At 36.0% G+C, this 16,628-nt stretch overlaps 1 protein-coding gene across 6 annotated transcripts in view; it reads left to right on the top strand.

Moving 5' to 3' along the window:
- Window positions 1-16,628, top strand: part of LARS2 (leucyl-tRNA synthetase 2, mitochondrial) — a 97,081-nt gene that overhangs the window by 49,575 nt on the left and 30,878 nt on the right. For all 6 annotated transcript variants that reach the window (XM_039548902.1, XM_019285780.3, XM_019285778.3 and 3 more), the window contains 6 exons: window positions 4,281-4,388; window positions 5,898-6,057; window positions 9,125-9,229; window positions 11,891-12,006; window positions 12,911-13,194; window positions 16,302-16,400. In XM_039548902.1, coding sequence (XP_039404836.1) covers window positions 4,281-4,388; window positions 5,898-6,057; window positions 9,125-9,229; window positions 11,891-12,006; window positions 12,911-13,194; window positions 16,302-16,400 — 872 coding nt within the window. The remainder of the gene's footprint in view (window positions 1-4,280; window positions 4,389-5,897; window positions 6,058-9,124; window positions 9,230-11,890; window positions 12,007-12,910; window positions 13,195-16,301; window positions 16,401-16,628) is intronic.

The raw sequence follows: 16,628 nt of genomic DNA, 5'->3' as shown, positions 1-16,628 counted from the left end.
TTATGTTCTTGGATTTTCTGGATCTTTTTTGCCTAACTGAAGTTCTGTTTCTGTCATAATCTTCAGCAGACTAAACAGCTAGAAATGTGAGACCAGTTTTCCACATACAGTGTGTTACTTCTAGTTTCAGGCTTGGTCATCATTGTCTGTGATGAATTTTCAGCAAACTCATCTTGATTTTGTTACTCTCTGATCATCTGAGGTAGTTGATTTTCATCTTCTGTCTGTGCCAGAATTTTCTGTATGTTCTGAAAGAGTAAAGAAATCCTGTGAAATATTGGTTTATCCTCAATCTCCAACTTCTTCAGGTGTAAGAGCCTTTAAGTCATTCTCATCTCTAAACACAACTTCGATTTCTTTGGCTTTTTCCTGAGTCCATCTGTCTTTAGATCTGAAAGACTGCCAAAATGTATTTATGCTATTCCTTGACTTGTGTTTAATTAAGATGGGAGTAATTTCTCCTGTAATTAGATGTTTGCATTTGAAGTTTTCTTGTCTCTTCTCAAGTAATGAAAAATGAAAGCAGAAAGACTCTGCTACCTAATGTTTCCAAATTTCTCACTATTAAGTCATCATCAGAAATTTGAAAATTGAGTTTATTTGATAATCTTATCACTCTTTGCTTACTGGATTGTAATGCTGCTGTTGTTCTTCGTCCCCTGCAGACTCCAACATGGTTTTACTTTTGTTTATTTGCCTGAGTGCTGGGAGTGTTCTTGCTGATTGTCTTCTCTGTGTTAACAAATCTAGTTAGCAAATTTGTGGCAGGAATAACTAGGAGTTATATATACACATTTTTAAGGATCAGAATTTTTGTTTAAGGAAATGTATCAGTAATTACTGAATAATAGAATGTTAAGGGGTTGGAATGCAGTTTTAAGATCATCTAGTCCCAACCCCTCTTGCCATGGGCAGGGACACCTTCCACTAGACCAGGTTGCTCAAGGCCCCCATCCAACCAGGCCTTGAACACTGCCAAGATTGGCAAATTGAAAAAAAAAAAAAAAATTGGAGCAGAATTCATGGGACTACGTTATTGATTCAGAATATTTTCTACTGAATATGGCCATGGTTTTTAAGAAAGAATATGGAAGTAAAATTCAATTGAATGAATATCTACCTTTCCAAATACTAGCTTAAAGTACTCAGGAATTTCTATGCTAGCACTGGTCAGGAGTTTCATATACCCAAACAGTCTACATGTAATTTTTTTTATTAGTAATAGTTTTAACATAAATTTGTAGGCTTATATTTTGCAGGGTGTAGTACAATTGCATTTGAAAATTAAAAGTTTTTTTAAAGGATTTTCCTTAATCTATTTTTTAAAAGCTCCTAGTTTACATGGATGGATTGTGAATGTACAAGTGCATTTCTGTGTGTAAGAATTAATGTTTCTCTACTTCCCTTCTAGTGAGTATCCTAGGTTATCATTCAGAAACACTTACTAACATGCTAGTGGTGTGCATACTCTATATTATTTGCTTCTGTAACACCAAGTAAATTGTTTGTGGTTTGCATGGTCATTTTCTGCTTCACCTGCTTTTCAAAGTCTTGACAAGAAACCAAAGGAGTGTGTTGAGTACAAAAAACCTGAGAATCATAATTCCATTTTGAAAATTTTTGAAGTTTTTTTGTTTGCTTGGGTAAACACTAAACTGTTTATGTGTAAATTAAGTTATAAAGGATTTGTGTTTGCAAACCCTGCTAGGCTGCATCATCATGCAGATTAAGCTTAGTTATCTTCATTCAGATGAAGTAAAGTTGGCTCTTCTTGTATTTAGTTGCATGAAGTAATTGCATTATCAAGAGAAGAACTGAGCTAAGACAAACTTTAGCCTGTAGCTTCTAATAAGACCAATGAATTAGAGCAAAATCATGATCATGCTGGTATTGACAACCTTGGTGTATGAATACTGTAGTGAAAAAACATCCAGGAAGCTTTGCTGGGAAGCAGTTACAGGCTGTACAGTTTCAGTAGAACACATGCACATTTAGCTGCTTCTGCCAGCAAAATATAATGTTGATTAGAATGGATACCTAATGTGAACAGCCAGTTCTGCGGGTACTGACACAATTTCATTCTTTCTAAAATGCATAAAGGTCTTACAAAGAATATGTCTGGTTATTGTGTGTATGTATCTCTCTATAGATCTCCAATTATTCATTATTCTTTCGTAGTTATATAAGTACATGGATTGATCATGGTAAATAAGGCTTAGTTGTCTCTGCAACAGTACAATTAATGAGAATACTCAGAACTTTGAATTCTCTGTGATATAGTATGCTTGCAATTGTCAGTTAAAACTGATTGAAGATATAGTATGATAAAAACCCCTCCAAAAGTCTAACATTTTCTTTATAAATCATCAATAAATTGGTTTGATTCTTAAAGATGTAGAAAGCAATAATAATCCCAAGTGGTGGTGTAATATTACGAGTTATGAAGGACATGCCTTTTGTTGTATTTTGAATGACAGATATACAACAGAGCAGTAACTAAACAGTAAACAGTAACTTTTATGCATCTCACTTTGAAATTATTTAAGAATATTATTAAAACAGAACTTGAAACACATTCTTTAGAAGAATTAATTGTACAGTCATTAATTATCCAACTACCTACTGTTTAGTTTGAGCAGCACGTAATAGCTACTGTCCATCCTTGCAGGTTGTTAGCAATTACTGAGATAATAAAGAGCTTGCACATTTGATGTTGGGAGTCAGAGCTGAAGGAGAAATTATTCAACATGTTGCCTTATTCTTAGATTTTAACTGTAATTGTTCAGCATATTCACCATCTGTCCAAGTGACTCATGCCTCTGGCTGTACTTCTGCCAAAGTAAAGATTTTGGACAGTCGCAGTATTCATAACGAAAATGTGAAGTGTTACAAAGTGAAAAATGAGATGAACTTTAAGTTATCTGTTTGTCTTCTCCTTTACATTGTTATAGATGCCATTTATTAAAATCATGCTATTCACATTGTTTAGACGAATACTAGTTGACTTGGAATAGACTATTATGCTTCCATTCCACACATCAGAAAGCACATAAATATATAGATTTCTCTCTCGTTGAGTGCAAATACACATAGAAGTTACAAGTTGGCTGTTGGACATTATGGCTAGTAAAGGAGGCAACACTTAATTTCTTAATTGCTGCATAAAATAGAGACATCAAGGTTGGAAAAAACCTTTGAGATCCTCAAGTCCAGCCATTAAGCCAGCGCTGCCAAGTCCATCAGTAAACCCTGTTCCTAAGCACCACATCTATGGGTCTTCTAAATACCTCCAGAAATGATGACTCAAGCACTTCCCTGGACAGCCTGTTGCAATGTTTGACAACCCTTTCCATGGTGAAATTTTTCCTAGTATCCTCCACTGGTGCAACTTGAGACCATTTCCTCTGGTCCTGTCATTTGTTACCTGAGGGAAAAGACTGACTCCCACTTCACTACAGCCTCCTTTCAGGCAGTTGTAGAAAGTGATAAGGTCCCCCCTGAGCCTCCTTTTTTCCAGCCTAAACATCCACAGCTGAATCAGCCACTCCTCATAAGACTTGCTCTAGACCCTTGACCCCTCTAGACCCAGCTTCATTGCTGGTGCTTACAATAATTATATTACTATAATATTGTATATATATATTTGTTGAGTTTAATATGAACCTTTGTTATTATGATTAGTGTTGTTTTTGCAGGATGATACAATCTAAGGATCCCAATCAATTTTACAGCTTGTTGTGCTTGGTAAAATATCAATATGAAATATGAAAAAATAGATAGCTAGAAACTATTATGCTGTTTTAAGTCAGAGCTTGAAAATTTTAGGACATGTTAATGCCTTTTGTCTGACTGCCATCTCTAGGCTATTGTCTAAAACAACTAATCCAAATGTAAGCTTCATATCTGCAAGCACATCTCTTACGTCTTGTTCAGTGCAATAGGTCACCTACACTTCCCAGAAGTTACAACCACTGGGAATATTTTCTCTGTTTGTTTTCATCCAAGTTTTTTGTTCCTGTATCTTAAGGTCTAGTCCACTCAAAGGAAGGGTCATGTTTAATAACAACAGGGTCTCCGTTGGCAGTGATATACCTCTGGCTTGTACCATGTTAGTTCTATTCTCAGAGAGATTAATTTGAGACAGCAGCAGTATAAAAACACCTCTTCCAGTGTTTTTACCAGCACCTTACCATTTTGCTGTTAGTTATAATTAAACCCATAGTATTAATTTGTATGCTTACAAAAGCTGAATGTCCCAATTCTTTCTTTTATTGCTTAAGGCCATGTTTGATGCTTTATCTGATCTCCCTGAGTGGTATGGTATTAAAGAAATGCAAGCGAATTGGATAGGTGACTGCACTGGGTGCTCTCTTGACTTCTTGCTAAAGGTAAGTCAGAAATTAGAATTGCTGCTCTCTTGGTTGGGCTCACTGCAACCCCTGAAATATGTGATGGGAATGTATTTTCAGATCTTAAAAGCTTGAAGCCTCCTAAAAAAGATTATTATTATATTCATGTGCAGACAAGCACAGATTCCTGAAGAACACCACTTGTGGGTTGAAGAGATCCTCGCTGCTATCCTCCTTAGGAAAGGGTTTGTGTGTTCAAATGGATGCAAATTGGCTGTGTATATTTATGCCAAAATACATGCCAGCTAATAAGCTCCCCTAAAAGCCAGGACATTTGTGCCAAATGCATTATCAAGTAGCACTGCACATGTCAGCTGGGATCTGGTTGGGCTTTTGCTTTTCTCTGCATGGCACCTTCTCTGTCAGACCCAGGCTGACCTCAGGCAAACTGCTTTGCTTACATTTTATTTCATTTACTATATACCCTAATTAAAATAATGGAAACGACACCATTAGGTAGTAATAAAGCTACAGAGAAGTCTAGATAGAAAGAAGAGGAAGGAAAGGGAAACCTGAAAAAAATTATCATTATCTACAGAAGAACTTCAGATTTTCCCTTTTTTGTCAAGAGATGAACAAGGCTTCATGAATACGGTAGTGACAGAAGAGGTTTTCAGAGACCCTGTCTGAATTTCAGCCCTTGTACTTCAAAGCTTTATTGTGCTTATTATTACTCTGGTCTAACATTCTAAAAGTGACTTCTTATTTTAAAATACTGAATGTTTGGAAACTTCAAATTGGGACAAATTAAACCTTCTAAATACCTCTGATTTGCACCCTGCTAAAAGATGCATTTTTGTATTAAAGTTGTTTTTACCAATTGTTTCTGAAAATTTATATTAATACTTATTACAGAAAAATCTCCTTCTAAGACCCCCATATACTCCACAGTTAGTTGATCTAAGATATAAACCTTGTTGATAGTTCCAGGTGGTAATTCTTAAAAAGTCTTTGACATTTACTATTTACGTTTTATGTCCAGTTCTTTGTTGTGGCATGTTCTTTTATTGTTTTATTTCTGTACATAAGTTGGAGCATTCACTTCATCAGAGGAGTATGGTGTAAAGTCATATTGTAGCTTAGAAAATCCTAAATTCTCTTTAGTTTCAGAGGTAACATCTCATTCCAGTTTCTTGGAAGCAAGGCATGTATATTAAAAGTGAATAGAAGGATTCCGGGTTGCTTAAGCCAGGGATTGAATCTCTCTCAGTAGCACAGTGCAATATTACATATGGGATTAGAATTATATTATTATAGATATATTTGGATAAACTAAGACAAGACTGTAAAGCAACTTTCTCAAGGCTTTGAAAGTAAGTTTTGTGAAGGTTTGATTCTGGAAAATTTCTGTAGTGGGAATGTGTCCAGCTTTGATATTTGGAACTGTGTATTTCTGTAGGGTGATGTAGACTCGTTAACTGTAGAAAAAGGAAGGGAAATCTATAACCACTGCACTTCCAGTGGGAATTTTTTTCTGCTCTTTTTCAGGTTAATGGCAAAGTAACAGAAGAGAAGCTAGCAGCTTACACCTATACACCTGAAGCCATTTATGGAGCTTCCCATTTATATATCTTACCAACTCACAGACTGCTGTATGGAAATAGCAGTCTCAAGGAAGTCTTTCAGAGGGAGTTCATCCCAGGGAAAGGTGGTATTTTTCTCATACTGCATTTTGTTGTAGAAGAGCAACAATTATAAAGAATGATCTTTAGAGAATGTGTATCAAGCTGAGCAGGAGCTGTTCCTATTGACAGTGAGCAGGCCTTTTTTTCTTGCTATGTGTCACACAGTGTCACATCAGCCTGTCCTGGCTTCAGATCTTCAGATGTGGCAAGAGCAGCTATGCTAGAATTCTTCTTTTTATAATAGTTGTAACACTTCATAGTATATAAAAGCAACGGAACAGATTCTTGTTTTCCTCATGTACCAGAAATGAATAGTCCAAATTTGACTGTGTCAGCCCATTGGAAAATCTCACATCTATATGGTAATTTGTCATTAGCACAAAGACAGCAGAACTAATTCTTGCACCAGTGATGATTTCTTCCTGTCATAAGGAATCTAAAGATCACTAATACATAGCAAAGTGGATCACTGATAGATAGTAAAATAATACTCTACTATGCAGATCCTTAGTTAATATGAGACTCTAGTGGAGTAAATTCAGAGTATCCTTATGGCAGTTCATGGCTTGCACAGTCAACTGATAATTCTTTAATTGTTGTTGACTGCTTTCCTAGAGGCTCCTACCACCACTTCTGCCTGTATTTAGCATCCATAGTCTAGTATTTTTTTGTTGTTTGGAAAACCTGAAAATGACAAGAGTAAATATAAAATTTTTTGTTTCTGCTTCAGGCTGGTGTTCAATATTTTCTTTTTGCCTTACTGGTAAAGATGAGGCTTCATTGTCTGTATAACATCTGTTGTCAACAGCATCTTATGGGAAATTGTGTTGGTTGTACAGAACCTGCTTTTTTGAGTGCTTCATTTCTACCTTTAAAAAGTTTGCTTGCTAGTAGAAAAAAAAATGGAGCCTGACTGTGTTGAGTACATAGAGCCCTTGTCTAAGAGGTGAGCAAAGCTTGGAGAATTTTGGAGAACAAATTTGCAGTTCTTGCAGCTAAACTGAATCAAAGCACTAACTGCACAAACACATCCATGCACATGCCTTTACCTTCGTTGGATCTTGTGCTTCAAGCCAAACCACGGAAGTGCAAAATTTGCTTTTAATAAGGACAATGGTATATTTTTATATTGTTTTTAAAGTGGAAACCAAGAAGCTTAAAGCTTTCAGTTGAGTTAAATTAAGAAACTCTCAGTTGAAATAACAACAGCCAAAAGTTCTCAAAAAAGAGGCACAATTCCAGAATCAAACTCTGCTATTGTGTACTCCTGCTACTTGTGAATATACTTACAGACATCCTTCAGTTGAAAATAGCTGAGATTGGGGTTTTACATATGAACACCAATGATGGCATTTAAATAAAAAGAAATTTTGGATGGTGTTGTTTTCACATCAACCAAGACTTTTTTAAAAAATTCCTCAGGAACACTGAAATTTTAATTTAATTAAGTGTAATTGTTTTCTTTTCAATGGACGTTGTCTTGTAATGCTCTTGTTTCACTGTGTTCTCATTTAAATAATTAGGAAGATATATTTTGGTGTGTTCTAGGAGAGAAAAAAAGCTGTCGTATAGCACAGTAACTGAAAGTTCTAAAACCTTTAGTCTTGAAGTACAGGTCTGTATTTTAGGCTATTATTATTTAAATAGATGGAACAACCAGTTGTCAAACATCCAATTTTTTTTGCCTGCAAAAATGTATGTTAGTTTAGAATCTGGTAAGTCTAATAGTTTTGACAGCAGGAGGTGTCTGAGATAAAGATTTGATTGTTACGTTGTTCATTATCTCATTATAATACTCTGCATACATTGTCTTACATTTGTACCTGTACCATCAGCTCTTTCCAGTTATGATGATAACAATGTGAGCAAATGAGCACAGGGAAGAGCACCTTCAGAAACTGGAGTTATTATTTTGGATTCTGGAATAAAATGAAAATTATTGCTGGGTGGAAGAGAGAAGTTATTTTTAAAAGCAGTGTCCTACCCACTCAGCTTCCTGCTTATGACGCTTTTTAGTTAGTTGCTTTTAAAGAATGAAATTATCCCTTTTGTACTTTTTTTAAACAGAGGAAAGCTGTGCACAGTGGTGTGAATGTGGAAATTTTCTTTATCATATCACTATCTCAGACATCTGAAATTTGGAAAAGTAGTAAACAGAAATAAATAAATGTATCATTTGTGTTAAGAAGCATGATGAGATATGAGAACAGCCCTGTTCTCAAAACTGCTGTTACTTTACTACGAGCAGGTTTTATGCATTGCAATACAAGACTTCATAGCCTCAGCTTAGCTCTGAAGAAAGGTGAAAGGAAGATCTTAGCAGCCCATATTAGATTGTAATTATCATCAACTTAAAGGCACTGAAAAAGTTAGAAATAGGTCCAAATTGAAATCTGGGGTTTGAATCCTCAAAATTTGGAATATTCAGGTTTGGTTTTCTTCTTGCTGAGCCACCCAATCTGCACATTGTAAATCAATTTCAGTTTATTAGTTCTCACCCTTAATTCTCTCCTCTCCTATCTCCCCTTTCTTGTGGACATTGGGTTCCTCATCTGTAATATGAATATGAATATCCTGTTTGGAAATCAATAGGCTACTTAGGTGGTTTTTAACACAGGTTTAAAAAAAAAAAATTCACATGCTTTGTAGTTCTTCTTTAAGAAACTAAATCATAAGGATATATGCTCCCATGCAGTTTCATCTGATTTTTTGGTGGGATTTTGTAGCACTGTATGCTAGTACATAAATCAGGGCTTACTCAAGCCAATTCATACAACTTGCAGCAGGCTGTATTTTGATCAAAGACTCAATTTTTTTCTTATAATCCAAATCTTACTCTGCTTTTATTCAGGTGCTTGTTACAAGTATGTTTTCTAATCATGAAAATTTATCAGTCTGACTTCCCGAGCATTTTAGTACATCTGAGCTTTTTAGAAATGTGAATAGGTTTTTCATTTTCTTTCTTTTTTAAAGAAAATTGTTATTTAAAATTCATGTAAGTTTAAGATAAACGGCTTTGTAATGGTAAGTGATGTTCTTAGTGTATCTTCTGTTATATTTTACTTACCATATTGTTACATTTGTTTTCAGACTCACTTACTTCAGTGACAGCTGTGAATTTGCTTACCAATCAGGAGATTCCTGTAGTCATCTCAGCAAAAACCAATTTTGCTAATTTTCTTGATGCTAAAATAGGTACGTGACATTATATATGTAAGTGGAATAGTATGGTTTTCAGTTGCTGTGTTAGAGCACAAGATACTGTTGTAAATATTTGAACACAGAGGCTCTCTCCTGGACTTTGGAATTCTGTTCTTCAATATGGAAGAAGGAAGGGAAAAGTAGTTATGTGGAGTCTGTCTGGGGGAAGAGATTCACAGGATGATAATTTTAAATGGAAATATAAAATTAGTGCATTTAATGAGCTAAATTTGAGAATCTGCATATCTTAAGAAAATTGGTTACCTAAGACGTGTGTTTGGCTGTCTCTCAGCATCCTTAATCAAAACAGAACTGTACCATTTTTTGACAAACAACTCTAACTTTTGGCTTTTTTTGTGTCTTACGTTTACGTGAATTATGTACATCCTTCTATAGAAATGCTTCAGATGGTAAATGTACAAAAATTCCAACTTTGACTTTTATCTAGTAGTATTTGTGTTGAGGCCAATAAAATAGTTCAGGATAGGTAATAATTGTTTTCAGGTTGTCTTGGACAGTTAGATCCTTTATCTCTCATGTAGCATTCCCATAATTTTAGGCACCTGATTTAGAGTTGAGGATCCATAGATGGAGGAGGAGGGTGTCGCTAGAGGATGCTGAATCGCCTGCAGTGAGCTTCTGTTCTCAAAGTTGTCTTATGAAGCTGCCTGTCTGACTCCTTTCCTGGGTAGGGAACCTAGTCCCCCAAACTGGGCAGCTAAGTACATACTCTTAGATAATATGATTGTCCTAGTAAGTCAAAGTTGGAATTGTACTAAGTTTTAAAAACCATCTGTTTTAATCTGCACCCACCAAGCTTTTTGTTTACTCTTGTGCTTTGCCGTGATCTCAGCTACATTGAGAAGGCAATGTTCTATGCCAGTCCTCATGGGAAATAGTTATTTCTTCTTCCCTTTTTGCAGTACATTCCTTACCCCTTAACTCCTGTTGTTGCCTCCCTGTTGCTGATACTTCTTTCCTGTCCTGGGGCTGCTGCTTTCACTGCTGCCAATATTGGCTATTCTTGCACAACTGGACTGCATTAAACCAGCTGACTCTGCAAAAATGTCTTGGATGGCCCTCACAGGGCTAATGGAAATTATGCACTTGGGCTGTTTACCTCGCTTATAACATGCCTGCATCTTGCACTTTACATTTCAATCTGCTTTTGAGAAAGTCTTTCCTCATATAGGAGAAGCCAAATAATTGAGATACCTAATCTTATGTTTCCTTAAAATCTTCTAGTTTGCTGGCACATACCTTGGCCTTATGTCTGTTGGAAACAGCCCAGCTCTTCATGGGAAGCTGTGGGTGCCAGCTGTTGAGCTTTGCCAGTGTACATTAATAGCATCATCTTTTCAAAAGGAGGCAGACCAAAAAGTGGGACCCGCTTTTTTCCATTTGTAGAGCATATTGTGAAGTCACCTGTTGCAGGCTGCAGGGTTCTCTGACAAATTAAGATACAAACATTGTTCTCTAAGAGAGCCTTGAAATGGCAGGAGTGTACATCTGCTGGAAAGATAAAATAGCAATTTTGTGTTTTTCTAGTTAAGGAGTTGCTTGTCACAGGGGAGTTTTGTCTTTAGTCATCTGCTTCCAAATTTCCACATATTGGCAGAGTTAATGTATAGCAGGCATTTCACTGCCTGAACTAAGATGATTGTTAAGCTGGTTTTGAGTGTAGTTCCTTAATAATTCTAATGTGCTCGGCAAATATTTTGAGAGCTTTTTTGTGTAGTTTTCACCAACCAAGCTGATGTTGTCTGGTTGGAATAAGTTTCTTTGCCTTTTAAAGATGACAGTAATTGTGCAAGATTGTTCAAATTATTAATTAAATTGTCATTGAAGGGGAAAAGTATGCAGAAAGATCTATCTCTGTGGAAAAAATAAATCTGTTGGTATCTTAATATTATTTCAGAATACATGTGATAATAAATAAAGCTAATAAATTTCTTAACTCACTGTGAAAGGTAACCCTCCAGAGTAGAATTAAAATGCATGACTGCCCCAAATAATAAAATGCAGAGGAAAAGATAGCATTGGGGGCCTTAAATAGTGTGACTTCTGTAATTCATCTGAATAGTTGTAGGAAGTGTTCTCACTAGTTATAGTCTGAATAGCAAACTGATGTTATTTGAATTGTTTCCCTGAGTTTATAAACAAATCATGTCTTTCGTAGTAAGTTAAAGGGATAGTAATGTTTGAGACTGTTGGTTTGTTGTACATTTGAATAAATGATGAAATCAGAGATAAAATTAATATTGAAACAGGAGGACTCTGCTCTCCATTTAGTCTTTGATTATCATATTAGCAAATAGAATTAAAATTTGTATCATTTAAATATATTACATTTAGATAATATGGCTACATTGAAAATTCTATAATTCTATCCAAAGTTTATGGCTTTATTTTTAGTTTTTTCAGAACCATCAAATTTTCAAACTTTTCTGAAAGAATGACAGAACATTGATGAACATTTGAATTACAGAGGAATTGAGAAATGTATTTGTAATAATTGTTCTTGGAATTTCACTGCTTAAAGGATACAAAAACATTTTTACTGTTCTTAAATCCTTTTCTTTAACTCCTTTGGGAAAGCAGAAGTCATTATAAAGAGAGTGTCATAGAAATGAAATGGGTTTTCATCCCTTCTAGGAATTCCTAGTACTAGTGCAGAAGATGCTGCAGTAGCTAAGAATCTGGGCATTTCTTTAACTGAAGTCATTGAGACATTGCCAGATGGTTTGGAGAAGGTCATTAATTCTGCAGAGGTGGGTATACAAGTATGGAGTTCTTTCCAATTTGTAATAACTATGCAAACTAAACCTGTTTTCTCAAGAATGCCAAATACTTTGTATGATTAAAGTGATTTTTTTTTTTTAATCAAGCCAAGCTTATGCTACCAAATTTCTGCGAGTAATACTGAAACGTGTTGGCTCTGCTGTAGCAATAAAATAATTTTTTTCCTTTTGTACATGAGATGAAGGTTGTACTTTCCTCTGTATTTTTCTCAGTTGTATAATGGAAACTGAATAATTTGAAGTGTGTTATAAGTTGATTCTTATTTCATAGTCTCAATAGTGAACATACTAGTCCTTCTTCCACAAATTCTTTGGAATGTGGTTTCAGCCCTTGTAGTAACATATATGCCTCAAGTGACATAGAAATCTTATCTTTAAATATAGCTCTTGAAAATATGTGTTTTAGTAGCAGACACATTATGTCCCAGGTAGGGTCTAAATGGTTATGGTGAAAGCAAGAACAGAAAATGCTCAAGTGTGCATAGGAGAAGGAAAGCTGTTTTAACATTTGCATTTCCTCAGTCTCTACCTTATGTTCATGATAGAATTCTGAAAGTTTTGGCATACAGCAACTGTTAAAGATATCAGCAGTAAATGCAAATATCTGCCAATAAAAACTGAAGGGGTCTACAAGACTCTCAGCCTTGTTCTATTCAGACCATCAAGAGCATTATCCTTTAAGCAAGAAGGTTCAAATGAGCATCCAATGTGTGAATTGTCTCTTGGATAGCAGGACGTTATCCAGTGGGAAGAAGGAAATTGTTATTTCATTTGACTCTCAGAAAACTGATTTTGTTTGTTCTTGCACTTTCACTGGCAGCAAGTATAATTTTTTCTTTTTTCTTCTGTTTTTTTTTTTTTTTTCTCCAATCAGATCACTGGCATGACTCGGCAGGAGGCTTTAAAAGCTATTACTCAGCAGGCCAAAAATAAAAGAATAGGTGGAGACCTAACGAGTGACAAACTGAGAGACTGGTTGATATCTCGGCAGCGGTACTGGGGAACGCCCATTCCAATCATTCACTGCCAGACATGCGGCACTGTTCCCGTGCCTTATGAAGACTTACCTGTGGTGTTGCCCAACATAACCACGTTCACAGGAAAGGGAGCCTCACCTCTGGAAAGTGCCCCAGAATGGGTGAACTGTTCTTGTCCGAGGTAAGCCAGTGCTGTATTTACTGCAGCCTGGGAGAGATTACTTTGCACCTGCCTGTTTCTTGTGCTCTTTCCCAAAGTGTTGGCAATTGACTGCTCTGAGACAGGATACTACTCCAGAATGATTAGTTTGACCCAGCACAGGGATTTTTTCCTTATACACTCTATAAAACACCCTTTTTTTGCCACACTCAATGCCCACTGCTATTTTTTCATAAACAAGCTGAAACAAAACTCATTGGTTTTAAGTTCGAGAAAAGAAAAAAAGGAAAAACAGAATGATCTTCTCCCTGTATCCCATTTCTTAATAGTGTTTCTCACTTCATTTATTAGTTATTTTAATTATCTTTCATCACCAGTGTTCATACAAAGCTTATAATGATTACTGAATTAGTCCTCCTGTTAAGGAAACTAACACTGTGTTCATTTTCTTGCAAGAGTCCAACAACAAAGTGTTCCCTCGGCTATATAAATCTTTATCATGAAGAATTACATTCACTGTATATTACAGATAGCATGTAATTCAGATTTGATAGTAAATGCATCTTGTCATTCCTGTAATCCTTATTGTTTGTAGTCCATCTGTTTAAGAAATAAAAAGTCTAAATTATGTAGTAAGAGATTTTGTAATCTTGAGGACTGCTTAGATGCTCTGTACACTGAAGTTTGCGTATAGGTTCTGTGGGAGGAACCCATGTAGAACATGAGGTATCCCAGAGAAGTTTTTCATCAGCATTGCTGCTCCTAGCAGACTGACCAAATGGGAAGTGTGTTATCAGGCTGCCAGGCAGGGAAATCAGACATATAAATGACAATAGGGCTCTCATTGCTAATGCAGCAGATTCATAATGTCTAAATTTATTTTAATACTAGCAGTTCCATGTTTCTCTGGAAACATGTATTTTGAACTTTGTTGATAACATGTAATTTTTTGTAAAACAGATCTTTACTCCAAGTTTCTGCATAGAAAATTTCTTCTCAGATGTGCCTATTGAAATTGCACATAGCAGTGTATTTTAAAGTGTGACCTTTGCAGTGAAGCCTTACTGAATAAGATGCACAGGTTTAGTAAAACCCCTAGAAATGCCTTGGTCTACAATTCCTAATTTCAATTGAAAAATTTTCCTGTTGTGACTGAAAGTCACTGTGTGCACTCTTGGCTTCCCCCATAACCTTAGTTAAAAATTACTTACTTGTTTACCAGGCAATAATATACTTTTGGTGTATAGCAAATCCTTATGGTTTCTGGATAGTTATTGTGGCTGCCCTGCATAGAAATTAGTCAAAGGCATTTACTTAGTCAGAAATAAGGTCATTCAGGATTCGTTTCTTAGCCTAAAATGTGGTAGCTTGCTGAAATTAACTTTTTTTTTTAATTCTCATCTTTATTTGTTTTCCTAATTCTCACCTATTTGACAGCTATCATCAGTATTGCTCATCCACATCTGCTACAGTTACAAATCTTTTGAGCTATTACTTTTGTGTGCATAGTCATCCTTGCTTTTCCTTCCTCTGAGAAGCTACCTCATCCTTTCCTTTAGTTCTTCTCTCCAGTAATAGGGTTTTTTATTAGTTCCATTTAATGTCTAGAATTAATAAGAAAAGCCAGATGGAAAGATAAAAAAGTCTGAGTATTTGAGTGACAATAATGTTAACAATCATAAATGGGAGGAGATGCCCAAGTTATTCTTTTTTATACAAGTCCAGGTAATTGTGTTAGTCGTCTGAAGATTGTCTAATGAGATTACAGTATTGTGCCTGTAATCACAATATTGATATAAATTGTATAAACTCTGAAAGATGCCCATGCTGTCTCTGTGTTAGTGAGCCATGTCTATTTAGAGCACAGAGGCATGAAGCAGATGTAATTATGGTTCAATGATTGTAAAGTGTTCTTGCTTTTGACAGAAAAGCCATTCTTTTACATTGGCCAAGTCTTTGCTTATATGTACAATTTAATAAAATGGTTATTCTACGCTAAAAAGCAGTTAGAAGTAAAACTCCTTTATTACATTCTTTTCGTTGGAAATAAAACTTGGATGTAGAGGAGGACCAGGCACAGAGACAGAATAAAGGAAAATGTTAGGTGGTGATGCTCTTGTAAACTTGCCTTGGCAAGCCAAGCTGAAGTATCAGGCAGACAAGCAGATACATGTTGCATCTCACTCATCAAGCCTGATCAGAGACTAAATATAGAAAATATGAAATAGCCAGTCCTCATTTATTGTGTATACTTATTATACACATACATACATTTAAACTTACATACAATTATAAACTGCATACATTTGTTACATATAATCAATGGCATTTATGTACAAGAGTGTCACAGATTGCAAAGTTTCGTTGACATTAGCATAATCCCATTGTTTTAATAGTAAGAGTTATAAGAGGGATCATTTAAAACAAATGGAAGTTTACTAAGTGTGATTATTGGCTCCTACAAACAATGAATATTCAAGGAGAAATTAACAGAAAGTAACCTGAGCTTCTAAAATCTATTTTGAAACTGTTCCTTAGGGCTGCCAATATAATTACAAGCAAAAATCAATTTGCTGTCATCAGAAGTTAAAATTGTGCTACAAGGTCTAGAAGAGATTTGATCTCAGTGAAAGCTGAAATTAAACTAAGTTAATTTTTTCTAGAGATAATAAATGGAATCTGCAAAGATCATTTTGTTCAGACAATCAGTGAGAGGCAACCACCTGACCTTTCTGCTAAATCTGCTGGTACCTAATGAGGGTGATATATATTCAGGACCCATTAACTTTATGGCAAAGCACGCTTGTCTGTGCTTTGTATCTTTTAAAATGACAATTCCAAAAAATTCCAGGATTGAGAGGGCTGTCCTGTGCAGTGCCATCTTCTTCTGTTGCTGGATGTGATGGCTCTTCAGGCTTCTTTTTGGCTTGCTTTTGCTATGTTTTGGGAGGGAGAGGGAAGAACTCTGCCCTTTTGCTGTTGTTGGACTTTTTCTGAACATGTTACTCTTCAGACTGTTCAGTTTTCAATCTGAATGTCTTTGTGGCCACTCTGTCCATGTTTGTTTGGAGCTTTTTCCAAGCTTGTAACTTACCTAAAAAAAGCTTTTCTCCTTCTCTCTTGCTCAGGTGCAAGGCAGCAGCACGGCGAGAAGTCGATACCATGGATACATTTGTTGATTCCGCATGGTACTACCTGAGGTACACTGACCCTCACAACACAGACAGGTGAGGGCTGCAGGCACAGGGCCTTGGGGGAAAACCTGCTACACAGAACAGAAGGGCACACTCTGGTGCTTCCAGTTTCTAGCTGCCCTTGCAGTCTACTGGCAGTGTAAACCCCTGCACTGCCCTCATTATGTGCCCTCTGGGCCTGAGCACAGCACAGGGTAAATGTTGTGGTTTAACCCCAGCTGGCATCTAAGTACCACACAGCTGCTCGCTCGCTCCCCACAC

This window comes from Corvus cornix, chromosome 2 (assembly GCF_000738735.6).
Source record: "Corvus cornix cornix isolate S_Up_H32 chromosome 2, ASM73873v5, whole genome shotgun sequence".
NCBI lineage: Eukaryota > Metazoa > Chordata > Aves > Passeriformes > Corvidae > Corvus > Corvus cornix.
This window is presented reverse-complemented; position numbering and strand designations above follow the sequence as displayed.